Here is a 27,843-nt window from a genome sequence, read left to right as displayed (position 1 = left end):
TTAATATATCTTTATAGTAAGTAGAGTAGTGTCAGTCCTTTGCGTTGTTCTCCTTCAATATTGTATTGGCTATTCTGAATTTTTTGCCTCCCCATGTAAAATTCAAAATCAGGTTGTCAATAGCCACAAAATAACTTGCTGGGAGGACTCTCACTGTTAAAAACTCTTATGAAAATAATGCCAAGTTGAACAGTTTGAACAAGGACATCCAGGTCTCTGGGTGAACCAGCTGGCGTTATTGGAACAGCATAGCAGTGTGACATCTACAGCATGCAGCATGTTAGGAGTAGGGTTGTCCTATGGTACAGCTTAAGATAATCATTCCAATCCTGGTCCATGTCATTGGCAATCCTTCGAGTTGTGCAGCTCACAACACGGTCCTCTGTACGGAACAGCCCTGGGTGGGTAGACATTAACCTAATTTTCCTTGGATCGTGATATCTGTTCATTAGTGAGACCAGCGTCAACCCTGAGAGGTAGAAACAAAAACTTCAGTAGCCTAATGAAAACAGTAATTTCATCACAGAAAAAATATCTGTAGGGATGCAGTTCAGAGCTGGTCTGGCCACTCATCTCCATAAAGTCCACAGCCACACAGACACTGGATTTCTTCCAGCTCTCCAGTTTGTCGGCCCTCAAGTGTGAACCTCATTTTTCATCCATGAAGCATATGTCTTCCAGGCAGCAGAATAGAGGCAGGGACAAAAAAAAAAAAAAAAAAAAAAAAAAGAGAGAGAGAGAGATAGAGAGGCGATGGGAAAATACCAAAAATCTCCTAAGAGATTTCAAATAGCTACTGCATGACATTTCTGTTTCCATCCCTTTGGCTAGAACTTTCAGGAGAAGGGATGCGAAAGCTTACGTTGTTCCTTCTCTGGTCTATGATTATTGTTAAGGGGCAAAGAGAAGCAGTTCCCATAAGTTGGTGCTGATGCTTTGGCCTTAATCTTATAGAAACTTCTGAGGTCCCCACAGAAGAAAACAATAGAGACTAAATCGGAAACCTAGAATCATAGGCTTTGATGACTAGATTTTAAAGACATGGACAATTAGGTAAAAATCATGCAGCTAGTTTATTTAAAATGTAGGATTGAAAATCATGTTTCCCAATTCCTAGGATCTCTTCGTGATATGTTGCCTCAGAGGGAAGGTAGTCCTTCTGCCTTGGCATACTAAACGTGGCTGCAAATTCTTTGCAGTTCCTCTCCTCAAATGGTGGAGTTTATATTTCTAGTCCTTGAATCTGAGCTGGACTTGAGACTTGCACTGACCAATAGAATATGGCAGGAGTGATGCACATATCTCAAGCTTAGGTCTCCAGAGCCTTGCAGCTTCCACTCTTGCTGTCTTGGAATGCAGTTGCCATGGGAACAAGTCTGAGTTAGCCTCTTGAGGGGCTCTGGGGAGGAGATCTGAGGCACCTTGGCTGACAGTTGCAGCCATGTGAGACCATCCTGGATTAGGCAGCCCTTGGCTGGCCTGCCACTTGAAACCAGACACATAAATGAGCACAGTTGACACTCCAGCTATACTTAATGTGCCAAACCATAGAATGGAGAGCCAGAAAATTATTTTTTAAGTCACAAATTTGGGGGTTGTTTATCATGGAGCAATAAATAACTGGTACACTTCCAAACACATCAGTCATATTTCTTGTGTTTTTTTTCAAAGCCTCAGAGGAAGACCACGCAATTTGTCCTGTTCTTTGGTGTCCTATTGTTCCAAGAGGGAAAGCTGTGGTTCATCAATCCTTCCTACACCACAGAATCCCTGCTGAACATTAAACAGAATCATCCAGGGCTAAATGTTTGATCACATTTGTACTAATAAGCTTGATTTAATTGAAATAATGCCTAAGTGTTATTCTCTCGTTTTCCACATGATGAAACAAGTGAAGTTCCTTGTTTCTTGGTCACGAAGTTAATATGACTGGTTTAATAATGGAGTTAGACTAGTAATGTGCAAGCAGAATTGTCTTTATTCTTTCTTACACCTATTCCTGTAAAACCTGCTCTATCAGCTGATCCACCACCTCTGAGTGAGCTCTTCGGCAAGCCCAGGGGCTTTTCCAAGTACATTCGATGATAGGTCTTCCAGGCATTCCCAGGTAAGAAAGGGCAATCTACCACCAAAACTTTGGGGCATCGACTCTTTCAATACTTCTTTCCTTCCTCAGTTGGCACTTGTCTCAGGTTTGAAAACTGCAATTGGAAATGCAGGTCATGCTCAGAATCTTCTCTCATTCTTCATATATATCATATCTCCTTTGTAACTTGCAACTGCAGCTTTGGTTCCTTCCAGGTTGATGCTTGGGAAAGGAGAAATAAGGGATGAGAAAGGTTTAATTTAGTCTGGTATTGGAGCCCTCTGGATGAGACTGGTATCCAAAGTTGTCCTTGTCTATGGGACACTTTTGTGGGTTCTTCACAGTATTCTCACTGGGACCATCTGAGTTCAAATTCGATTGTGCTTCCCCTGGCTTACCATTCTTAATTTTGCCTTAATTTTTTCTCCCAAGGGTGTGTGCCTTTTCCTTCTGGGTAGTCTCTCCTCTGGCAGGAAGCTCTGGCCAGCTCCCTCCGTGGGATCCACAGAGTGCACAGAAGGGGACATCTGTAGAAAGGTGTCCCTTGTGTCCCCCGTGTGCCCTCTTAGGGCAGGCATCCAGCCAGAGCCTCTTGTCCTTGTAACTTTCAGACATAAGGCATGTGCTACTTCCTGATATGTCAAATTCTCCAAATTATTCTCTTGAATCTCTTCAGTTGGCTCAAAGTGGGTGGTAAACACCATTCACAAGGAGGGAAAGGAAAACCACAGTAGACCCAAAGTCTCTCTAAAGAAGTTCCTGTTCTCCAGCATCTTCAACCTCTTAGCAAATTCTTAGCCTTTTCTTGTATCCCACTGAGATGTGAGACAAACCTAAAGTGGAAAAACCAGGTTCCCAGTCTCTTATCCTTCACTGTCTAGATGGTCTGATACTATTGTATTGCTCTTGGAAACTGTGAAACAGCATAAACAAACACATGCAAGTGATGATAGCTATCATTTGTTGTTGGCCTACAATATGCATTACCTTATTTAGTCCTTACACTCATCTATCAAAGAAGGTATTTTGTTTTACGCAAGAGGAAATTAAGGGTACCGATTGATGAAGAGACTTTCCCAGGATCACATGACTAGTAACTTGTGGGAACCCAGATTCAAATCAACTCTAGACTGTCTAGATCTAAAATTCCCGCTCTGCAGTAGACCACACAATTTCTGTCTGTGAAGTACACTGAGTATATTTACAGAGGCTATCTATCAGGTGAAGAATGGTATAACCAAGGCTGACACAGAGGGCTGGCGGGGGTTAGAGCGCAGGGAAGGTGTGACCCACTGAGATGTGAGTGACTCTGATTGACGTGCTGCTGGAAAGGGGAAAGGGAGCCAAGACCAGAACAATCTGTCTTAGTCTCAGGAAAAGGTAAACATTTGAAAATAAAGGGGACAGAAAATTACAATCCAGGAAGCAATATTTTCTAGGTGAGGCTGTGTGTGTGTGTGTGTGTGTGTGTGTGTGTGTGTGTGTATTTGTGTTTAAATAAGGGTAAGGGAATTAAAGAACTGAATTTGATGGCGGGGAAGGAAGAGAAGAAGTAAAGGGAATAGCTTCCCAAGTTGGAGATACGACTATGATTCTCAATTTTAATTTAGAGTAAGCTTGCCCTGTTGTGTGACAACACAATCAATCAGCAGCTAATAAATGCTATTGGTAGCAGATGTTTTAACTGAAGAATCAGAGCATCAGACCAGGCAAAGGTATAAATCTTTGGACTCCAAAGAGACCAGACACAGCTGCTATTTATGAAAATTTCTCCATGCTCTATAATTAGGTAGCTTATTTGAACCTAGTTTTTTTGCCAACCCGTGATAGCTTCATTTCACTTCTAGTTCTTGAACTCAACACATCTTGCTGATGACCTAGAATCTAAACTCAGCATTGATTTTTGAGTTTTTCTATTTATGGTGCCAAAAGGATATCCACCTCCTGTAATCCCCACTGATGGTCCATCTGGGTTATTAGCTAGCTGGTGTTGGAGGTTGAGAATAAAGGTCTGTGGGTTTGGAGCTGGATTGTAAGGCCTTACCTGAGTCTGCCAGGAATTGAAGATCCAAGGCGTGGATTTAAGCCCAAATCCTTAGAATGTATATGACGCTAAATCTGTGCGAGCAAACTCAGGCACCAACTCTGAAGGAAAAGCACTAGGCCGAAAGGAGGGGCCAGAGCCAAGAGTCAGAAGCATAACCAGAAAGAAATTAAGGGGTCGAGGTAAATGTTAAAATTATTCGTTTTGGAATTTTTTTTCTGCAAATGTCGGGTGGCGTTTCAACCATTCATAGGAGTGAAAATGCTGGTTTGAAGTTCATAGATAAGGGAGTGCCACATTACCACGTGGCCTGAGATGCCAGCAGTGCTTGAGGGCACATGAACCAAGGGCCATCATTTATGTGATGGAAGTATATGTGGGTGTTCCTCACATAGAAAGCTGAGCTAGTTGGGTGCCTGCCATTTCTTTTTTATGTAGATTTCTGCTGGTCTCACATAGGGTGCCAGTATTTCTGCTGCCACACCCCATAGGGTGGGCCAAACCCCTCACCCTAGCTAGAAAGTGTGATAGGTTTGGGTTTATTATTTAGCAACTATTCACAACCCTTCCCCTCCCACTATGAGCAAAACACTTCTGATTCATTGATGTTGGGTTTGGCCATGTGACTTACTTTGGCCAATGGAACATCACTAAATATGATGAAAATGAAACTGAGTCTTAAAATTACTTTCATGGTTTGGCTTGAATCTGGCACTCAGGTGATCCTTTGTGGGAAAAAGTGATTTGCTTAGCCTCTGCTCCTTCATTTCAGCCTGGGTCGCTGAACAAGCTCACACACCACAGACCTGCATAAATCTGTGCCCTAGATTCAAGCCCATCCAAATGCACCCTGAAGCACAAATGAACACAGCCTCTTTCAGCTGGACAGCAGTCAACACACAGATCTTTGGACACGAGAATAAGTGAGAACCACTGAGTTTTGAGCAGTTTGTTACAAAGCATTATTATGGCAGTAGTTGACTAAACCAGTGGGCTTAGCAAGACCTTATAGAAATCCTCAAAAATAGCCGTCCCCATGGCAGTCATATAACATGGTCAAGAAGCAGTGAAGGATAATTTACAGAGTTTAGATGAAAGAAGATTCTGACTAGGAAGAGACTTCCAAAAACAGAATCTTAATGACTGAGAGGCTCAATGGTTAAGGCTTTGGTTTGATTCCCAGCTCTGATAATTATTGACTCTGTATAATAATTTTGGGCAAGTCTATTGTACTTCTGTGTTTTCTCATCTGTCAAATGGGGGAAATACTAGCTCTTAGAATGACTGCGAAGACTGAATAGAGATACGAGTATATCCCGGGGGTGGCAAAAGCATGTATACAAGTGGACAGTTTGGTCAACGTTGCTCAGGCAGTAGTTCGCCATAATCAGAAGTGTCTGGACGCTGATGGGAACCACTTGGAGCACCTCTTGTTTTTGCAGAAGTCAAAGATGTCTTGTATTCAACTTTTGTTATCGGTGTATGTTGAGTATTACAATTTTAATACAGTTTTCCTTTCTTAAAATGTGTATACATTTTTTGGCACTCTCTATGTAAGCAAAGCATTTATCATAGTCCCTGGCTTATAGGAAATGCTCAGTAAAAAGGAGATACTATTGTTATTATGATTATTTTTATATTATTATGGTTTCAAACAAAAATCCTAGAATTGGAATAGCCTGGAAAGAACAATTAAAGCCACCAGGAGACAAATGTCTGCAAAAATAAATGTGTGCCTGCTGCATGAGCCAGTGGTTGGTAACTGGAGCTCTCTTTGCTGAATGATGGCTGCTCCACTGGAGGTGATGGTATGACTGGGCCTGGCTGTGGTGGTGATGAGTCACTGCAGAGTAGGACTTGGGAGATAAGGGGAGTTACGCTCCTGAGACAGCTCCCAGAACAGAGGTTACTTTGCCATCGGGAGGCAGCAGGGAAGGGAGGGGTGGACTGGCAGCCATGTTGCCATAGCTCTATGGTTGGCTCAGCTTCTCCAATAGGGAGAGAACCTAAGCTGAGGCCACAGTGGCTGTAAAGGGCTAATGTCACACAGCACAGTGCTTTACCTCACTCCCAGCTAATCAGAATTGTCCCTATTATTATTTTCCTAGAGACACATCAGCCCAGAAGATCTGACTGGTAGAAAAGGAGTGGGGAAGGGATTAGGTGTGAAGGAAACTGGAAGTTCATGGGTAGAGTATTGCACTTTCTGGAAGAGACCCCAAACCTCTAAAATCTTGAATCATTTTGCTCTCAAGATGATCCCAATTCCAACCCTTAACCAAAATTCCACTTTTTCTGTCACTGGCATCACTGCTCTCCTGGGCACCCAGAAATAAAGCCTACAGCTCACCTGTAACTCTGTTATACCGACCTTCTAATTCCGTCAGTTTCCTTGACTTTATTTTCTTCCATACAATTTTTCTTTCCAAGTGTTTTCTTCCCCTCTGCTCTCACCCTGGGCCAGGCCCTCCCTTCATTTCTGAACCCACAAACTAGCTACTGGGTCTCTTGTCTGTTACCTAATCAATCCAGATTCCATACCCTAGCCGCCTTTTGTAGATATTATTTTCATCATTTCAGAATTTTCCTCAAAAGTCTTCAACCCCTTCTTCTCTAATGTGTGAAGTCTGGACTTTTCTTCATGACTTTCTTGATTGTCTGTAATGTGGCCTCTGTCACCATAGTACCTTTATTCCATTTCTCCAGCCATCGAGCCGTTCTTCATTCTATCCCAACACATGCACCATAGCCCAGTGCTGATGTGATCAGAAAATGTTGCCAGGGCACATTAGTGTGATTATCCTGATAAATGCCATTTTGCCTGGGATGGGAAACAAGCAATATCTTCTCTCAGAGACGTGCTCACTGAGAGCCCAAGGGAGGGCTCAGTATGATGGGAAAGGGAAAGGAATTTTCTGGCTTGGCACACACTTCATCCCACCTAATATTTATGAAGCATCTTAGGTGGGTGTGAAGGAAAAAGGGACATGATCCCTGCCACTAAAGAGTTTGCAGGTGATAGGGAAGTGACAGTGCAGGCCCCTGTATAACAGGGCACAGAACAAAGGAATGAGAGGCTCAGTGATGCTTCTGTCCTCTGGAGAAGGTAGGAGACCCTGTGAGGTAGGCAGAGGCAAATATTATCCTCATTTTCATGATGACAAAACTTGTTCACCTGCCTGAGGGTTTCAGTGGCTTGTTTATTACCACAGAGCGAGTAGTGAGCAGATTAGGTTTCCTAGTTTGGTGGCCATTTTCATGCACGGTTCTACCTGCAACCAGCAGGACAGGGACACTCCCTGAGCAGCCACCAATCGTGCTTTAGAGAAATCCCGGCTAAGATGGCATTTGACCCAAGAATCAAAGAATCCAAGAGATTTCAATCATAGGTGAAAGGAGAGGAGACAGAATATTCTAAAAATAAAGAAACTCCGTCAGCAAAGGCACGGAGCCGGGCAAGCGGAGCCGCCCGAAGGCAAGATTGCTTGGGGAGCAAAGACGTTCCCTTTTGCCTCCCCTGAGAAGCTGAGATAAAGGAGGAGAGGCCTGGGTGCCTCCTGACTGATAAACAGGCCCCACCCAGAGGCCAATAGTGTGTGTTGGGGGACAGGGCACGTCCAGCGGCAGATGTTCCCCTTTTCTAGGAGGAAGGAACTGGGGTGGGGTTGGAGGGGGCCATTTCCTGAATCCTTGTTCTCAGGCCAGGTGCCTAGACCAGAACCAGGGAGAATTTGGGGAGCCAGAGCGAAGGACAGACGGACGGATAGACAGACGGCAAGTCCCCTGGAGAAAACCATTTCGTTTTGGAGTCAGATGTCTTGGGTGGAGAGTCGGGGTGGTTACTCTGTGAGAAGGCCCTGTCCCCCACTCGAGAGGAGGTTGTGAGAGGCTTGGAGAGTAGAAATGAGAGAGGAAAGAGAGGTGATGGGAGAGTGGAGAAGCAGTGGGACATCCAGCGGACAGGTTCATTCTGAAGCCCTCTGGGAACACTGCCTTAGGATGAAAATAGGTGTGTGTGGGGAGGGTGGGCAGGCGGAGGTATCACAATAAGCTGATATAACTAACTCTCTTTCATGCACCCCCCTGCCTGAACCAGCTTCTCTCTCCCTTCTGCTCACTTGGTTCAGGAGGGTAGAGGCAAGAGTGGGGAGAACCACGGGGACCGACCCGGCCAGGGCAATGGGGGCTCTCTGGAGCCAGGAGGTGAGTGACATCCTCAACCTGCCCTGGACAGACTTCTGAGAACCTCGCTGCTCTAACGTCCCACCCCTCACGCCTGCTTGGTCCTTCCCAGGACAGGCCCAGCCTCTTGTCTGCGCAGGGGTCCAAACAGGGCTGGGTTTAGGGAGAATGGCCTCTGTACAAGGGGGCCCCGGCACTAACTTACGTATTCTCTCTCCTCACCTCTCCTCTTCCCTTTCCCACCCCTCTCCCCAATCCTCTCCTCGTTCCCCCGGTACACAGAGACCTCCAGAAGAGGGGCAGCCCACTGAGCGGAGCAGATGGCAGGCCATGGCCAGGCAGCTGTTCACCACTGTCCTGTTTTTAAGCGTGCTCCTTGGTTCTTGTGTGCTTTTTATCTACATCTTCTGGAGCTGTAGACCTCGTAAGCAGGATCCTGGAACCCAGTCAGCACCCCCTCAGTCACAGGCCCCTGTCTGTCCATCATCCTGAGGCTCCATGCCCACTGCCTTCATTCATCATTCATCCTGACCGCCCCTCCCATCTACCACCTTCCCGAGTTCTTCCTCCCTGAATCCCACTCCCATGCACCAGTCAGATCATTTCCTTCTCACCAGGGTCTCTCCTTCCTCCTCGCCAGGTGTTCCCTTGCCTAGCCCCTTGGGGGAGCCCTCATCTCCCTGTCTCTTCGTTCCCAGCTCTGAGCTTTTCCCCACAGGCCCTTGTGACACTCCTGTGTGTCGGCGTCTCCTGGAACATTACCTGAAATCTGGGAACATTAGTGTGCCCCCCTGCACCGACTTCTTCAGCTTTGCCTGCGGAAAGGCCAAAGGTACTCTTGCTGAGGAGATCAAGAGACAACTTCAGAGAATACTGGGTAAGGAAAACAGGGCAAAGATTGTCTGTGCAAATGGGTGACTGAGCCTAGAAACATCATAACTATCCCAAAGCATTGGTTGATGGAACTGGTCTGCACTGCCCCCAATGGGCTCTCAGAGCACTGCCTACCTAGATTTGTTTCTCTCTCAGGTCCCTCCTCTCATCCATCTCTTTTGGTCCCTCTCTTCATCTTTTCTTTACGTACTTCCTATCCTCTTTCATTTCCTGTTTATCCACGACCGACCGCTCCATTCTCCCCAGTTAACCCTTTTACCAAGCTCAATCTTCCTTGCCATCTCCCCTAAGTTCTCAGTTTCTATCCTCTACCTGGTATCTTCCCCCACCAGCATCTTCTCAAGACCTCTTGTGCTTCAACTCTTCTCTCTATTACTCAGTCTCTAGCCTTCAAACGCTTCTTGTCTTCTGATGCCCCCTAGCCACTGTTCTCCTCTCCCTCACAATAAGTCCCCCTCTCTCACAATTACCTCCTGTTCTCCACTAAATCCTTGGACCATGGCATGCAAGTTGAACTGGAAGAAGTGGGATAATGGGGATGAATGATTGGAGATGATGGAGACAGGAAAGAAGTGGGATAGTGAAGTGAGAAGTGATAGAAAGGACTTCATATCGCTGTGTGTAAGGGAGTGGAGGTAGATAAGCACAGAAGCTATGCTGGAAGAAGAGGAGAACCAAGTTAGAAACCCCAGGGATAAAGAAAATTCCTGTAGATGGAGGCATGGAGAAAAGAACGGAGAGGACATCTATGAGGAAGGAACTGAGGCCATCTAGGAGGTTGGAAGTGGATCCCAGGAAGTTGGTGGGTTGTGGTATGGATTTGGGAATAGGAACATATGAGATAGGAATGTACTTTCAGTGTAAGGGAACCTAGAGAACATGTTGACAGTAACAGTTGGAATTTGGGAGAAATAAATGTATCCCTCTGCCCTTCTTGTGATGCAGAAATTGTAGAAGCAGGCTCTCCCTTGGTGGGGGCCATGCTTCAGTTAAGGCACAGAGATGAAAAGAAACAACAGGCTTAGGATAAATGTTGTTGCCCACAATGGAATGAAGGACTATCAGGGGGACTGAGGGAGAAGTGTTAGGTATTAGAGGGTGAGTGATTTAAATGGATATGTTTTTGGGTTATTGTCACGTGTTTGTTTGTTTCCTGTGATCAAAGAGTGAGGAAAGTCTAGACTAGGGAAGCCCGCCCTGTTTCTTCTCTTTGCTAAACCTTTATGAGTTTTCCTCTCTCCAATCCATTAAAGTTCTCTGATTTCCTGAATTTTTCTAATTCCTTCATTCATGTCCCTCCTGCCTTCCATTTTTACTCTTTCACCTTTATCCATATTCTACTTATTCCTATCCCTTCCTTTTCTTCCCTGTCTTTTCTTCCTTATTTCTTTCTCACCTTGCTGTTATTTTCTACATTGTCTTTATCACACTCACTTCCCTGCTCTTATTCTTCCATCCAGTTGATCCAGTCCAAATTGGACAGTCCTCCCATATTCCCAATTTTTCTCACCCCTCCATTTCTACCCTTCCTTCGTTTTTTTTCCCAAGAACTTTTCCTTTTTTTTCCTATAAGTGCCCTGTCTCATACCTTCTCTGCTTGTCTCTACGCTGGCATCCCTCCTTTAATTCAGCCATGCTTCTTTTCTAGAATCCTCAGGGACCTGGCACCCAGGATCTGAGGAGGAGAAAGCCTTCCAATTCTACAGCTCCTGCATGGACACAGATGCCATTGAAGCTGCAGGGGCAGGTCCCCTCAGACAAATTATTGAGGAGGTGAGGCATGGGGCATAACTTTTCTGGATACATATTGCATGGACCAATGTATGCTCAAGGCTGCCATTTTTTTTTTGAGCGGGGTCTCTTTCCTAGGGATCCCCAAGTTCTAAGAGGGAGATAGAAATGACAATGCTGTACTAGGACCTCGGGTACAGCTGGAGAAAGAAGGATAGACGTGGAGCCTTAGAGGGATCAACAAGCTCAGAGCAGAAGTCAACAAGCAGCAGCTCTCTGAGAAATGGGGTAGAGGTGTCAGAGATGACATCCCTTGTGCTGAGCCTTGTCTCTCTTCTTCCAGCTTGGAGGTTGGCAAATATCCGGTAATTGGACTTCCTTAGATTTTAACCGAACTCTGAGACTTCTGATGAGTCAATATGGTCACTTCCCATTCTTCAGAGCTTACCTGAGCCCTCATCCCAGCCCTCCACACCAGCTAGTCATCCAGGTGAGAGATGTACTGGCAAAAATGTAGTGCGACCTGGGCCTCCCTCAAATTCTAGCTTTAGAGGCAGGTCACCAGTTGGGGAGATAGGATGAATATGCAATGTAGGGGAAAGACCTATCTTTAGGGCAAATTATTGATGTGAGAGTCAGACACACTAGGTGAGATTCAGGAAAGGAGCAGCAAGGCCAGTTCTGGAAAGGCAGAAGTAATTTTGATCTTCCTTACTTGATTTGATTATTGTAGAGCCTCTTAACTAGCCCTCTATCTCCAGTATTGCCCTCCTATTATTCACTCTTCATTTTCTCCAGAGGGACCTTTCTAATTCAAGAGCTAACTATGCTATGATCTCTGCTTATGTGCCTTCGAGGACTCACCAGGGATCAGGATCTAGTTCTTAATTGTTAGCAATACCTTGCAAGTCCTCTTACAATCTGACCCCTACAAACTTCTCCAGTCTTGTATCCTGCTGCAGCCTTCTTCCCCTTAAACTCCAAGCCATGCTTACTCACTTTTAGCTCCAAGAACATTCCTTCGTTCTTTGCATATATGGCTCCCTTTGCCTGCAACATTAATTCCCAACCCCACATACTCAGCCCAGAAAACTTACATAGTATTTTTCAAATTTCGGCTTTCATCATTATCTCTTACAGGAAGTCTCCACCGACATCCTGGCTAAGAGTTAGGGAACTGCTCCATCCTCCCATTTCCCATGCTCTGGGCATCATTTAATACTGAATGCTGAAGACGCTAACCCTCTTAAAAGCAGGGCCATACCTTTTCACCTTTGTTTCTTGGGACCTAGCACAAGGCCAGGCATCTAGAGGCCCACACCAGGTGTTTGTTGAGCAAGTAAATATATAAAAACATTGGAAGCATCAGTATTGTGGTGGGCAATATGATGCTATGTATTTGGCCCCATTCTCAAAAATTTCACAAATTTGTAAGAGGATGAATATACAAGAAGAACTGATAGTCAGTATGAACTTCGTTTTTAAAGGAAACTGGTGTGGCCTTTGAGGATTCGTTATGATCTGAAATGGTTAAGGAAAGGCTCAGAGAAGGGAGACTGTGAGCTGAGCCTCGAAGCTGTTGATTCACACAGATAAAGGTGAAGCTAAAGAGTATTAAAAGGCTATGGGGAAAATCCTGAGCTAAGGGAAAGCCTGGAATGGTGTGACTTCTCAGTGGGGTCAGTGAGAAGGCGGGTCTGTTGAACAGAGAATATGGGGGTGCCAGTGGGGTACAGTCAGAGGTAAAAGTAAGGCTGAAAATATGAGGTTGGGCCTGGTTATTCCTGGCCTAAGAAGCTAGACCGGGTGATAACTTTTGATATACTAGAAGAAAAAAAATCTACTGAGGTCTTTCAAATACGACGGTTGTTCATTGAGCTTAAGTAGAGTCAGCAGTTTGCGAGGTAAGCCTGTTGGTGTTGAGGAATCCAGATGAGCAATTTTGGAGGTCTGAATGAAGATGATTATGGTAGAAATGGAAAGGACTTTATCCTTGGTCATGGTCCATGGTGGTTCCAGAAGACTTGGTAATTGACTGAATATACATAAAGAAATGGAGAAATTGGAAAATGACCCCACCATTTTGATGTGATGTGAATGGGGGACGGTGGTTACCATTATCTTGAGACTGGATGGACTCTGAGGGGAAGAATAGATAGAGAGAATGGACTGCAGAGGTAGCACCCCAACGAGTGGTGTGGGGGCAGAGAAGAGCAATACAGACAGGGAAGGGCAGTCAGACCAGCACCGAGGAGCCACAAAGGACAGGGCATGGGCCAGTTTCCTGTCTGGAGGGAGGAGTCATCTTTGTCCTAAGACTTCTGAGCTCAGAGAATAAGGAATGAGAAGACACCATTGCAAACCTCCTAGAGATAATATCAAAAACGATTATGGAAATGGCCACAGATTGTACAGGGTTTAGGAGGAAGGTAAGGAAATTGGAGCTCAAGGGTATAGATGACTTTTAGTTCTTTCAAGTTAGGATGTAAAATGTGACAAAGGAATCAAGTGAAAGTATTTTTTACAAGATGGGGGAAAGTGTATGGTTCAAAGTGGGAGTGGGAAATTGAAGTTGAAAACGAAAAAGGAAAAGTGTGGGAGAAACAATCTTCAGAATAGAATCAAGGGCACAGTGCCCGCATGAAGGTGAGTGAGGGAAGTCAGCGAGCCACTTGCCTGGGGTTGAAAATTGAAGAGGGTCCCCACAACTTAGGAATCAAGGTAAGTCCTATTTTAATGAATATTTTTGAAAACCAAAGTCAATGCAATAATCCACGATGATCCATCAAGTTTTTGTTCATTGTGTATATTTTTTTGGGGAAAAAAAGGACGATATTTTTTTTTTTTCCAAATGGCTCAAAACTCTATTATAGACTTTTTTTGAAGACATTTACAATTTAAAAAATGGATCAAAAATACACTGTGAATTTTGGGGGGAAATACCGAGCTTTATAATTTTATTCAGCATGGATTTTTAAAAATATCCATTAAGATACTGTTTATCTTGATTACTGAGTTTTCGATACCTCTAAATTGTGCACCTGAGATGGGTATCTTACTCCCTTCACCCTAGACTTGGCCCTAGCCCAGGAAATGATTCCCTTCATAACATGGATTATTATGCTTCTCTCCCTGAGCACCCCGTATACTGGTTGAAATACCCACCTTCTCTTCACAATTCCATATCTGAACTCTGTTCCCCCTTGCCCCTAACCACCAACCCCTTCCTTGCTTTGTACCCTTGTGCCCTCCCTGTGCCTGAATTATTCCATCACCCAAAGCCATCTTCCCAGGTACAGTCCCCATCTCCCCACACCTGTCCCCTCCTTCCTCCACACTACTCAGTTCTCTTCAGTCTCTCTTGTGTCCAGATAGACCAGCCAGAGTTTGACATTCCCCTCGGGCAAGAGCTGGAACAGAAGAACTATGCCCAGGTAAGGTGGTGCAGTGGACAAAAGTCCTGACCTCTGACAGTAGGAGAAAGGCAGGGGTCATTCGTGCCTGTGACTGAGGATTTTCCTCCCCCAGATCCTACGGGAATACCTGACTTACCTGAATCGCCTGGGACAGTTGCTGGGAGGAAATCTAAGCAAGGTGCAAGAACATGCCTACTTGTCCATTTCCATTACCTCGCAGCTGTCCCGGTTTCTGAGGCCCCCAGGCCAGCAGCGGACCCAGGGAAAGCTCTTCCAGATGGTCACTATTGACCAACTGCAGGTGCCTTTGACCGGGGCCTGGAGGAAGATGGGCATGAGGATCTCTCTCCCAAACTTGCTTGACTTCCTTGTATTCTTTCTCCTCATTCCCTTAATTCCTTTCCATCCCTAACATTTTTGGCTCCATCCTTTGCCCCAACCATCCCCCTCAAACCCTGAAGGAGGGGACGCTCTTCCCCTCCCGCCTCTTTTCCGTTCCCCTTAGTTTTTGTGTCCCTCTTCTAAGGAAATGGCCCCTGCCATCGACTGGTTGTCCTGCCTACAAGCGACATTCACACCGATGTCCCTGAGCCCCTCCCAGCTAGTTGTGGTCCATGACCTGGACTATTTGCAAAACATGTCGAAAGTGTTGGAAAAACAGCTGTTGGAACACAGGTTTGCCCCACATGGGATCGGGGAAGTACAGGGTGATGGAAAGAGTCTGAGGGCCCACAGTTCTCAGGGACACAGGTGGCTTTGGAGAATGCAGGCTGTAAGGGCCTCCCAGGAGTGTGGGAGGGATCCATGGATACATGGGGCGGAGATGGGGTGGCTTATCCAAGAGGAACTGGAGGAAACAGGAAGTATGAGAAGCTTGGGGGGCAAGGGGAAGGGAAGACACACATGAAATGAGGGGAGACAGGTGTCTGTCAATACACAGTGTTTTCTGGGAGTATAACCCAGCCTGCGAAGACCCACTGAGCTCTAGGAGATGCTGAAGGCCAGTCACTGGGGACAGCTGGGACACAGCTGAGGGCTGTGGATGGGAGGGGAAGGCACATGAGATGGGGGAGATGAAGGCTGGGGTGTTCTGGGGGCCAAGCTGAGGGAGAGGCCATTTCTCAGCTGTGATGGGAGGATCCCAGGGGCCCTTGTGATAAAGATCAGGAAGTCGAGGAAGGTGGGGGGACATGAGGGTGAGGCTCTGTGTTGGGCTCTCTGCTATCCCTGATACCTGTGTGGCCACCACCTGAGGGCAGTGACTTCCTTCCAGGGGCTTGGGCCCTTCTTTATAGTAACTCAGTGGCAGCAACACCTAGAGATGTTTTTTGACAGAAGCAAACCACCATTTCTGTGGGCGTGAGCAGGTTTACGTCAGGGCACAAATCAAACATGGTAAGAGAGTGGTCGGCAGAGCAGAGAAAGGGCCCGGATCCCAGCTTTGTTGTTCTTAGAAGATACATCTTCAGATGAGCTGAGATTTCTTGGTTGTGGGAGTAGATGAATCAGTTTTGTTAAATCTAAGTCCAGATCCTTCTCTCCCTGTGACTTAAGAAGCCTGCCTCTTCATCAGTTCTTTCTTCTGTTGTTCTCCAACCCCACTCCAACCCACACCGAGGAAAGCTCTTCTTCACTTGTTCACAGTCAGTTATTCTCTATAAATACGGAGGAAAAGGGGTTTCTCCCAGGAGTCAGGGGGACCTACACAGGGGAGGCGTTACTTGAGGGGACCTCAGAGCCCTGGGGTGTATGTGTGGGCCTCTTTTCTCTCCACAGGGACTATCTGCAGAGTCACATGATCTTTGGGCTGGTGGAGGCCCTTTCTCCAGCCCTGGACAGTAAATTCCAGGAAGCACGCAGGTTGCTGAACAAGAAAGTGCGGGAACTGACAGAACAACCACCCACGGTAAGGAGAGGAGGGGGTGCAGGGCCCACACTGGGGCTAAAGAAGCATCTGTCATTTTGAGGGATAAATGTTGGCATGTCTGTCTCAGGGAGGGGACATGAAGGTAGATGACTTTCAGTGTCTGGACTCTTCATGGAAGCAGACAGGTTGGGTCCACAATGCTTTCCTTGAGATCTGAGGTACCAGGTACCAGACCTTTTAGGCATACGTCTGGCTACATCTATGGCCTTTCGCTGAGTATTCAAGTTTAAATATAAACTGTAAATTACCAAGAACTTCTCTTCCTTTGTCATGACCCTTAAACTATTTGCCTTGCTATCCTGTGCTCTGTGATTTGAGGATGTGGACCTAAAGCTTAGGATTCCTGGGAGGAGAGACAGATGTAGCCAGCAGTGGTCTTCCCGTCTTGGGGATTCCAGTCTTTGATGCTCAAATATACTTGACAGAGAATCCATCTCTGACATCCAGTGGAGTGTCAGTTTTTTACTTTCTTAAAATGTGTGTACACTTTTTTGGCACCCTGTGTGAGCGTGTGTGTGTGTGTGTGAGTGTGTGTGTGTGTGTACACACATATATGTGCATATACTATTATATATATGTATATTCTTATATATCCATTAAGATATGTAATTGTCCTTGGACTTAAAAGCTGAATCCAGTTCTACCAACAAATGGTTGTGTGGCTTTGGGGAAGCCACCTTACCTCTCTGGAACAACAATACCGAATATGGCCCATAATAATAATAGCTGATATGCACTGAGTAGTTACTGTATGTCGGGCGTTGCACAGAACATTTTAGCATAAATGATTTTATTTAATCCTCCCAGAAACACTCTGAGGTCCTCAGAAAGGACAAGTAACTTTTGCAAGACCACACAGTTCATAAGTGAAGGAACAGACACCAAAACAGCCGGCTCAAGAGGCCATGTTTTTAACTACATACTCTGCAGGATTGAGAAATAAGTGGGTGGTACAGAAAATGGGTTGGTGAATTCTTTCTATAAAGGTCAAGATAATAAATTTTTTGACTTTGTGGTCCATATGGTCTGTGTTGTAACTACTCCACTCTGTCCTTGGAGCACAAAAGCAGATGTACACCAAATAAATGAAAGGGCATAGCTGCATTCCAAGAAATCTCTGGTTAAGACAACACGTTCTCTTGGAATTCCCAAGAGGGAGTGAAATCTGGGTGTGTTTGACTGACCGGTGGGATCTCTGTGCAGGAAGTAGAATGGAATTCATGTCGAAAGAGTTGAAGGAGTTTTCTGGTGAAGAAAGGGCCATCGTTTCACTGGGAGCAGGCTGGCTAAAGCTTGGTGTAATAGGAGGGGTCTTGCTGGTGGCCCTGGTTGAGAAGAGTAGACTAGGCATGCAGGAAGCTAGGCCTGCTGCTGGAGGAGCATGCCCCAGGAGTCTGGGAATCAGCAAGGAGCCAGGGCAACTGGAACAGAAAGAGCAAATGGGAGAAGAGCAGGGAGGAGATCGGAGAGGAAGTGGTGGGCGCACACAGGGCCTGGTAGGTTACTGTCAGGCTTTTGGCTTTTCTCAGCATGAAATGGGAGCCTATAGCATCGGTCTGTTTTATACTCTACAAGAATGTATTTTGAAGGTAAGTGACAGGATTTCCTGACAGATGTGTGGTGTGAGAAGGGAGAGTGGAGGCGAAGACACTGTCAAGGTTTTGCCTTGATTTGACCAAAATTTACGGTTCTATCCAGTGGTCATTAATTGTAAATCTCTAACCATATTCTTCTAAATGAATTCTACTTTATAGTGTCCTTATTCAGAAAGACTGCTCAGTCTCCTTATTTGACCATATTCTGTTCATTCATTTTGAATATACAGAAAATAAAAATGGCTATTCAGCCATTCAAATTTGAAGAGCCGAGTTTTGGGAAGTAAAAGCAGGGCTTCACATTTGTACCTGTTAAATGTGAGCTAGTTACAGTCAGTCCAGTGTCCCAATTTATCCAGGCAATCTCAACATTTGTTTCAATTATTCATTATATTACCTTTTCTTTTCTACTTTTGGTCATTTGGAGTTTTATTTAATGCATCTTCATCCAGACTACCATTAAGATGTTGAAGAAAAAAAAAAAAAAAAAAAAAAAGATGTTGAAGAAAGAAGAGTGTCAGGTCAGGTTATTGAAGACCTAGCTATAGATTCATCCATTCATTTATGCAACAAATATTTACTGAGCACCTGCTACTTACCAGATGCTTTTTTAGGCACTACAGATCGCCATGAACAAAACAGACAAAATCTCTGCCCTCAGACACTTATATGCTAACGGAGGGAGAAAGACAAGAAGTGCCGTGGGATACGTGTTATGGAGAAATAAAACAGGAAAGGGGCTAGAGAAGGTGGGCTGGCGGGTGGTGGGGGTGGGGTGGAGGCGGTCAGGGACACTCATACTAAGTTGGAATCATTAATCTTTTATGTTTCGTTATGGTTCAGCCTGCTGCGAATCTACTCAGTCTACTATCATCTACCAGTTTTCTCCTTCTAATTCACAAGGAATTCATTTGCGGTTTTAACAACGCCTTCTTGAAATCACAATAATGCCAACAGGATGGGGTAATACTTCAGAATTTACAGAGTAGTAGTTTGAGTGTATTATGTCACCTCATCTTCGAACTCTGAGGAAGTTGGAACTAGTGTACCTGAAGGCCCGAGGTTTAGGTTAATAATCGGTGCAGTAAATGCTGAATTCTCTGTGCAGATGTAGTGCTCAGATGGTTCTTGAGGATGAATCTGACCTATCCATGGGTTTTGTTGGCCTTTAACGCCTTTTATCAACTTTTATTTAATTGCCAACATTCTAAAATTACGAGATGGCATGCCAATAATCAGATTTCGAGCCTTTTGTCATCGTAAAGGTGAAGCTTGGGCATCGCTGGGTGAGCCTTCTCCAGGGCAACAACTGATGAGTTAAGTGATGCCGCTTGGCTCAGACCGGGTGTGCTGTCTGCAGTTCGTCATTATCCCTCCGTGGCCGTGGTTCTCAGGTTGGAGTTATGCCATGCCATGGCCCCTGTTTGAATTTGTGACTCCTGGTCTGTGGTCTGTCCTAGTGTGCTGAACGTATTAACCAGAGAAATTGCTGTTATTTGTAATTGCTGTTTATCCTCAGTGATCCTACATTGGCCGTTAGTCATTGCATATAATTTTCCAAGTGTTAAACAACAGTCAGTTTAATGATTCCCAGAGTTGCACAGGGGTGAGCAATGGGTAGTCCAAGGTGGCATCCATACTTTCCACTAACCAGGTTGGGGCCTGCTGTGGCCCAGGCTATGGGGACAGGCATGGAACAGGCAAAGTCTGTTGGAGAAGGCGGCAGGCACCAGCAAAAGGGATCAGGAAGCAACTCAAGAACCAGGAGGTGTGTTTTCACACTGCAGGCACATCCCCACTGTCAAGCTCAAGGCAGATGCTGCCGCGGGTGTAGCCCTGAAACCAACTTGCTGTTGGGAGACCTGTGGGGGTGGCCCGCAGACCCTGCAGTTGACCCAGTCATTGCTGTCAGACCCAGGTTTCCTTTCAGTTTGTGTTGGCTTTTCACATTGTGTTTCAGAACTCCAACTGATACCCTATAGAGTCCCTTCTCCCCACGGGGTCCTTAACAGGCCTCATGATGAGGGGACAGGAACATACAATGTGGGAGACCAGGTCTGGAGCAACCTCCAAAATGATAAACGTCCTCACAGGCAGACCCAGGAGTTTCTTCTTCAACAATACAGACCTTCCCTTTCTGGTTCCTCTTTTGTGGGAAGCCCCATAAACTCTCTCTCCACTCTTAGGACCAGAGAGCATAATGGCAGTCTAACTACCTTCCCTGAGAGCAGATCTGTGGGGAGAGTAAATAAGTTACAGGAATGGAGTCTTGTGACTTCCCCCAAATTTGCATATTAGCTGGTTTTCCTAAGTCCCAGCTCAGCTTTCCCTTAGGCCAGCTCCCTTATTCCTTATCCCTGCCCCTTGAACATGTTTCTCGGTCTGCCTTGGTTAGCTCGTCAAAGCCATCCAAACCCACCACTGAAACCTCCCAGCATCTCTCTTTTTGTTATTCCTTCTGTCCTGCTGTTAGAAACACCGCAATTGCCAAGGCCCCCTTGAGTTGTGCCTAAACGGCTCTCCACCTCTGAAGTTGCAAATGTCCACCATCTCATCCTATTTTTGTCTCATCCTGCTTTGGCTGAAAGTTTTTTTAGCTCTCTGAACTCATACACTTAGTCTTTTCTCTTGTTTTCTTCTCCTACCAATAATATGGCGTCTGAAACCCAATTTCACTCTGATAATTTTCTTCCTTATAAGACAAGATCCTACCATATGACCCATGATAACCATTTAGGGAGTGTGGGGGGTGGGAGGGGTGGTGGAAAGGAAGAAGGAATGTCCTTCTCCAGTTTGCATTTTAAGCAAAGAATCATGAGAGGGTGGGAGTCTGGGATGGGGCAACCACGAGACCCACAAAGTTGAGAGGTTCAGCTTCTAGTCCTCTCCGTCCCAGGAGCCTTTCAGGTCTCCAAAAGGTTGCCTCCCAGAAGCCTCACTTTCAAATTCAATAGGCAACAAACATGGATGATTTTTCCAACCCAGGTTCAGGAGACTAATCCTAGAGGACAACTCAGCCCCTTTCTGCTGAGAAGCAACGAACCCATGTGTGCCACCAAAAGGGATAACAGTAAAGTGAGACAAACCCAGAATGTCCAGAACGGTGTCCACTGGGGGAAAGGCCTAAACAAGATTAGCCTGGGAAAATGGATGAGGAAGACCCTTGACCTTGATGAGAGCCACTCATTCCAGTTTTGTCTCCATAGCCCACCCGCCCTCGATGGATGGAGTGCGTGGAGGAGACAGACGCTGCCTTCAAGCCTACCGTGGCAGCCATGTTTGTTCGTGAGACCTTCAGCCCGAGCACCCGGAGTGCTGTATGTGAGAGCTCTTCCCCAGCCCATGTCTCTCCAGCCTACCCACCCAACCCATCCTCTCCTAATTCTGTTGACTTTGCCCTTCTCGATGGTATATGTATTTAAAGAGTCAGGGAGTCACAGAGAGAGCCAAAAGAAGGACATGCTATGTTTCCAGGTCTGCACAGTTTAGCTATTGGACATACCGTGGACACAGCATGCACCAGCTTGGACAAGTCACCCAACTTTCCTGCTCTTGTGTTTCCTCAACCATAAAATGAGAAAATTGTACTCCATGACCTCTAAGGCTACTCCCTATTTATGATTTTTTTAAACAACACATGAAACAACGTGAGAATGGAATGATATAGTCATTCCATTGTGCAAATAAATAACTACTGAATACTTTCTGCGTGCCTACCACGTGCCTGGTACTCTTCTAAGCACTTTGCATGAACTCCTTTAATTCCTAGTATCATTCTAATTTTGTAGAAGGGAGAGAACTGAAGCACAGAGAGATGAAGTAAATTGCCCAAGCTGTCAAATAGCAGTTAGGATTTGAACTTAGGCTTCTGATATTGTCATCCATTTCCCCCATCAAGAAAAGATATACACAAGATGGTGGATGGCTGGGAAAGCAATAACTATACAGTTAGGTTGTGAAGCTGGAGAGACTTCAGCTTGTAGGGAAGCTAAAGAGCCCAGGAAGATGGAGAGAGGAAATACATGCCTTAAGAAAGAGGATGAGAGGACAAGAGCCCCTGAGAGCCTCTTCCTCTCCCAGTTTTCTGAGTGGATTGCCTGGCCAAGTGTAAGGATGAGTCTCCCTCCCCCAGCGAGTTGAGATCTCCCCACAGACTCTCTTGCCTGTCGACCCATGGAGGGACCAGCTCCTACCTTTACTTTCTGTGCTTGGCACCTTTCTGTCTCCACAGATCTTTGTACCCTTGGTTTTTGGTCACCTAGGAAATACCACTTTCTTTCCTCTCTTTCTGAGACCTTACCCCTTCTCTGGCAGCATCTCAGGGCCAGGGCCCCTTCCTAGAGGCCTGGCAGGCAGGACCTAAGACTAAGGCTGTGACTCACTGTTTGTCTGTTCCCATACCCTCACCCCCACAGGCCATGGAATTATTCACTGCTATCAAGGATGCCCTCATCACTCACCTCAGAAGGCTTCCCTGGATGGATGAGGAGACCCGGAGAAAGGCCCAAGACAAAGTAAGGCCAGGAGAAACTGACAGGTGGGGACGTGCAGGGGTGGAATTGAGGTTTGGGTCAAGAGATCCCAGTGGCAGGAGGAGAGAGCAAAAGGTGCAAGGGCACACAGCAAGTATAATCACCAATATGTGGCACACACACCCTGGTGACAATATAAAAGATGGAGACAAAGGCAGTGAGCAGAAGAAATTCCTTTTGATAGACTCAGGGTAACTAAGTTCTTTCTACCTGTGTCTCTCCCCAGGTCACCCAAGTGCAAGTGATGATGGGGGCCCCAGAATGGGCCCTGGAGCCAGTGCTGACCAGACAGGAATACAATGACGTGGGTCCCCTTCTCTGCCAGCTCCTCCTTAGACCTCAACTTCCTCACACCCTGACCCACCTGAGTGGCAAACCGTCCATTTTCCCTGGGTGATCCTAGCCAACCCCTTCCTTTCCTGGTGCTGGCTGGGCTTCAGGGGTGAATATCCTCACTGTGGGTTTTGCCAAGAGAAGAACGGAACTTTTTCAGGTCATGGTGTGTGTGTGTGCGTGTGCGTGTGTGTGTGTGTGTGTGTGTGTGTACACATGCATTCCTGTGATTCACCTGAGTGTGTTGAGCTGTGTGCTGACACACGTGAAGCCTGTCTGGCTCCCAGGATGGGTGGTGGTGTCGTGTTCCTTTCCACTATACAGGGGACGTCTGTGTGTCAGGGCTTATCTGTTTGGGTTCAAATGTACCCATCAGGGTATGTCAGTGAGCACAGACATTTGTCCCCTTTTGCGTCCTCCCAGACTCGCCTCAGACCCAGCTACCTGCAGTCTTTTCTGAGCAGTGTCCGATCCCGGCAAGCTAGAATTATCCAGAGCTCCTTCCAGCCTTCCCCTCACCACAGGTATGAGAGCAGCCCAGAGACGTCCATCCAAGATGAGCAGGAAAGCAGGCCAGGGGCTCAGAGAAGCAGAACGGTGACAGTTGGAAGGGACTGCATGTGTCTAGGGGGGGCAATAAATGATGGAGTTAGTGTTCATATGTGCTCTTCCCACAGGTGGAAAGTATCCCCCTGGGAAGTCAACGCCCACTATTCGTCATCTGACCATATGGTGGTCTTCCCAGCCGGACTCCTCCAACCCCCATTCTTCCACCCCGGCTACCCCAGGTATGGGCCATTCTCGAGGTTGGGCAGGAAGTTTCCCAAGAGTGATGGACAGATGTTATGATGGATGGGACCTGTAGTTGGAGAATTGGGGTTAAACATGTTGAAGGATTCTGGGGGTAAGACAAGCTCTTGTTCCCCCAGGGCTGTGAACTTCGGCGCTGCTGGCAGCATCATGGCCCACGAGCTGTTGCGCATCTTCTCCCAGCTCTGTGGGTAACAGTGGGCCCTTGGGAGGTGGGGCCATTGGGACCCCAGTTTAGGCTGCAAAGGAGGCCTAGAGAAGGACAAAGGGAGGTGACATGAGGGCACTCTTGGGCAATGCTCCCGGGAGCCAGCCCAGTATGTGGTACCCCATGTCCTCACCCCTGCGCTATGCCTCCCCATTTCATTCCCTTGCCCCATTTTCAACAGTACTCCCTGGGTGCTGCCTGGCCTGTGACAACCGTGCTCTACTGCAGTGCCTTGAGAATCACTACGCTGCCTTCCCGTTACCTAACGGAACCTCCTTCAATGGCTCCCGCACCCTCCAGGAGAATGCCGCAGACATGGGGAGTCTGGCCATCGCACTGCAGGTGACTCACGTTCCCAAGGCCAGGATCTATTCTCACCAGCAGAATAGACAACCCGTCCCGTGTTTCCTCTCCTATCCCCCAGGCTAACAGAGTTGCAAAGCTCTCTGCCCTTCACATCCCCACTGCACAGACGGCAGCTGGGAGACCCCTCTCTTACGCCATAGATCTCTCTTTTTCTAGGATATCCACAGATCTTTGCTGACCAATGCATTTTTTTTTCTGACTGAGGCCAGTGTTTTAGTGCAGAACTTGGAAAAGGGGCCATGAACTGGTTTTGAGTATTGTGTGCAGGGCATGAGGCTTCCAAATGGCCACAGGTCTGGAGCCTAAGGGGTCCTCTCCATCATTCCCCATATCCAGGCATACAACAACAGGCTCTTATGGCACCATGGCGAGACTACCCTGCCCCGCCTGGATCTCAGCCCCCACCAACTCTTCTTCTTAAGCTATGCCCAGGTAGGCAGCTGCCATCTCCCACCACGCCTGCTCCATGTCAGATGAACCCCCTATGGTTAATGCTTAAACCATCTCTCCTCTCTGAAACTCCTTCCCCGAAATGCCCCCAACCATCTGCCACAGATGTCCCCACTGTTGTCCTTTCACATGTGTCCCCTTGGGACCATCCTTTCATGTGGCTACAAATTCTTCTACCAAATTCAGCACCCTCTTCAAAAAAAAAAAAAAAAGCAATAAAAGAAAAAACTCTCCTCCCAAATCCCTCCCTGACAGGCGTTCAAATTTTTTCCCCTCTCCTGCCTTCTCTTAGAAATCCAAACCCCTTAAAAATGAGCCTTAATGGACTGTCTATAGACCACAGTTCTGTTCGAAGACCTAACCCCCAGGTGTGCTTCCCACCTGCCATGACCCTCTAGGTACCGTGTGCGCCTTCACCAGACACTGCCCCCAATTCCGCAGTCCACTTCAAGATCCCCGCACAGAGTTCGCCTAATACACCCCACCTCTTGGTCCCTTGCAAATGGTCTGATGGCACAGCCCAGGCCATGCCCCAGACGCCGACTGCTAGAATAAATGACCTACCAATGGCAAGACGCTTCCTCTCTCCACATGGCCCTTGGTGCATTCCTATCGCTGCGGTTATCCTTGTCTGCTGTCCCTACTCACCAGGTCTGCCTACTGCCCCTTAACCACTCTGCTCCTCTCCTCACCCCATGTGGACCTCTTTCTCCCCAGGTGATGTGTAGGGAGCCCAGCACACAGGATTCTCAAGACACTCACAGCCCCCCCTCCCTTCGAGTCCATGGGCCCCTCAGCAACACCCCAGCCTTCGCCAGATATTTCTCCTGTCCATATGGTACCCTCCTGAATCCCTCCCGCCGCTGCCAGCTCTGGTAACCTGGCCACCAAAGAGACCTCAATGCAGACGTATCACCATCTCCCTGCCCCTTCCATGGAATCAGGGCCCTGTCTCCTCTCCCCTTCTTTTCCAAAAAATAAAATCTGGCACTTGGCTTCTGTCTGTGTCTTAGTGACTCTTTCGTGCTGTATTCTATGCCTACAAGTCAGAACAGGTAAGAGGAGAAAATTCCAAACAGAGTTCCGTGGACTCGAGAAAAGGAAAGAACTATATGGAGGCCACAAAGCGCTCTTTGAACTGCTCTGGATCCTGGTCTGGAATGGGGGAGAGGGGACGGCAAGAAACATGTCACCTGCCTGCCCCCGCCGCTGTCCGGCACCAGAAAAGGGGGGAGGGAGTCTAAAGGTCAGTGGGCCAGAGGCTGAGCAATTAGAGATAAGGGGGCTTTGCTTAAGTCTCAGAGAGCTGCCCCCAGTTGTTTTCAGGATTTTATTGATATTACTTTTATTGTAGCGGCCTCCTCCCCTAATCTGCTGTCCTGAACAAAGCCAGGAGAGGCGTGGAGAGAGACGGCATGGGCCTGCTTTCTCTGGCCCTGAGAGTTGGAGCTCAGAGTGTGGGGAGGCAATCGGCAGTGGCGATGGCATTTAAAAGGCCAGTTCCAGAAGCCCTCCGCTGCATCCTGCGGGAAAACGGTGCTGGCAAGGGGGCAAGAAGCCCTGTGTGCATCTTCCCTGGGAGCCGTGACCGGCATCCCAAGGGGAGAGTCAGGAGGCTAGCATGAAGCGGAGGTAGGCGTCCAGATCCTCACCCAGGAACCAGGCCACCACGTCAGCCTCAATGGTCCTCATAAAAAAACCGTGACGCCGGCCAGATTCAAGCAGAAGGCGAGATCAAATAGGTGGTTACGAACGGCTGCGTTCTCCAATGTCTTGTCCTCCTGCTGGGCCATGTCCACCAGCTGCCACATCTCACCCACTGAGGAAGCCACGAAGTGCTCTTCAAACTGCTCTGCATCCTGGTCTGGAACGCGGGAGAGTGGAAGGCCTGAAACACCTCCGGCCTGCACCAGAAAGAGGAAGGAGTTGGAGGATGGGGAGAGTTAGGGCCTGGGGCTTTGCCTCCATCCTTGTCTTTGATCAGGGAAGCGAGGCTCCATCGGGTGGTCACTTTTGATCTATGTGCAACCACAACTCCAACTCAAGAGCACGTACACCCCATTTCTAGGCCTCCTCCTCCATGTGGTACACCACTTGGAGAGTGAGGGATGACCTTAGAGAAGGATGAAAACCAGACTCATCCCAGCAAATGCACCTGTGCTCATATGCGTGACAGCCGCATGCAGTTTCTGCTGACCCGTGGTATAGCCCCAATCAATGCCCTGCACCAGGCCTTTTCACATGACACTCTCACACTACAATAATAGGGGGTTGGCGTATTCTCCCATAACCTGACCCTGCTCAGATTTCACTCTGGCCCCATAAGTCATCTGGGACTGTCTCCAAACAGATCTGGTCCTTAGCCTGCAGAATTATCCTCTTTCTTGACCTACCTATAGAGGGTGTTTTCTCTTTCTGACTCCTCTCACTAGGGCCTGGGTTCCCTTCCTGGGGCTTCACCCCCTTCACCTGCAGCAGTGTTAGGATGGCTGCCAGGAAAGCTGCCCTGTAGAGCTGGGAGCCCAGGGATGTCATGGGCCTGCGCATCTCCTGTCCATATGGCCTATCCCACTCCTGAGTGCCCTGCAGGTGCCCCACTACCACCCTCCCCTTTCCCTGCCCCAGCTCCCTTCCCACCACCATTTTCTTCCCCTCCCTTCCATAGGACCTCTGACATCTGTCATGAGCTCTATGACATCACAACCATGGGTTGACCATTCTAGCTCACTAGAGAGTTCCATTGCTGGGCTAGAGAGTTGAGAGTAGCCAGCGGGGGACAATAGAGCCTTCTTAGATGACCATACTGGGTCATCCTGCGGAGAGCAACACATCCGTTACGTCCTTAGATCTACATAACAACTAGGTCTCAAAGTAATAGTGTTATCATACCCATTATATAGATGAGGAAAATGAGGTTCACAAAAGAAATGATTCACCCACTCAAGATCACACAGATGATAAGGGGCAGAACACGACTATTGATTAACTCTTTTGATTCTAAATGTCATATCTTCCCACTCCTCCATGCAGCTTTTCTTGAAGAAAAGTGGCTTGCACAGGATGAGGCCCAGACCAGATACAGAAATGAGAATCGTCAAGTCCTGGGCTGTGCATGAAACTCAGGTCCATTGAAAACAAGGGATCGGGAGGGGCATAGGAGGAGGGTGGGCAAAGGGTCCATGCTGTATGTGTGTGACCGACAGAAACAGAGACAGAGGGTGACAGGACAGAGAAACAGAGCAGGGTGTCCTGGGCCCAAGTCGAAGCCA

At 47.2% G+C, this 27,843-nt stretch overlaps 2 protein-coding genes across 2 annotated transcripts; one reads left to right on the top strand and one right to left on the bottom strand.

Annotated features, from left to right (window-relative positions):
- Positions 1 to 8,309: 8,309 nt before the first annotated feature.
- Positions 8,310 to 25,569, top strand: KEL (Kell metallo-endopeptidase (Kell blood group); the record flags this gene model as incomplete). The annotated part of the gene is made up of 18 exons (XM_081038377.1): positions 8,310 to 8,333; positions 8,595 to 8,736; positions 9,031 to 9,189; positions 10,855 to 10,979; positions 11,281 to 11,427; positions 14,309 to 14,371; positions 14,466 to 14,654; positions 14,880 to 15,028; positions 16,130 to 16,259; positions 21,082 to 21,192; positions 22,291 to 22,389; positions 22,634 to 22,711; positions 23,164 to 23,264; positions 23,418 to 23,528; positions 23,670 to 23,737; positions 23,940 to 24,100; positions 24,461 to 24,556; positions 25,292 to 25,569. 18 exons carry the CDS (start codon positions 8,310 to 8,312, stop codon positions 25,451 to 25,453), a joined length of 2,115 nt encoding a protein of 704 aa, XP_080894503.1. The 3' UTR covers positions 25,454 to 25,569.
- A 693-nt stretch (positions 25,570 to 26,262) lies between these two features.
- LLCFC1 (LLLL and CFNLAS motif containing 1) lies at positions 26,263 to 27,109 on the bottom strand (the record flags this gene model as incomplete). Its single annotated transcript, XM_081038513.1, has 2 exons — positions 26,263 to 26,438; positions 26,968 to 27,109. 2 exons carry the CDS (start codon positions 27,107 to 27,109, stop codon positions 26,263 to 26,265), a joined length of 318 nt encoding a protein of 105 aa, XP_080894639.1.
- Between the last annotated feature and the right edge of the window lie 734 nt (positions 27,110 to 27,843).

The sequence above is a fragment of the Rhinolophus hipposideros genome, assembly GCF_964194185.1.
Source record: "Rhinolophus hipposideros genome assembly, chromosome: 25".
Taxonomy (NCBI): domain Eukaryota; kingdom Metazoa; phylum Chordata; class Mammalia; order Chiroptera; family Rhinolophidae; genus Rhinolophus; species Rhinolophus hipposideros.
The sequence above is the reverse complement of the archived record's forward strand: the minus strand, read 5'-3'. Positions and strand labels throughout refer to the sequence as shown.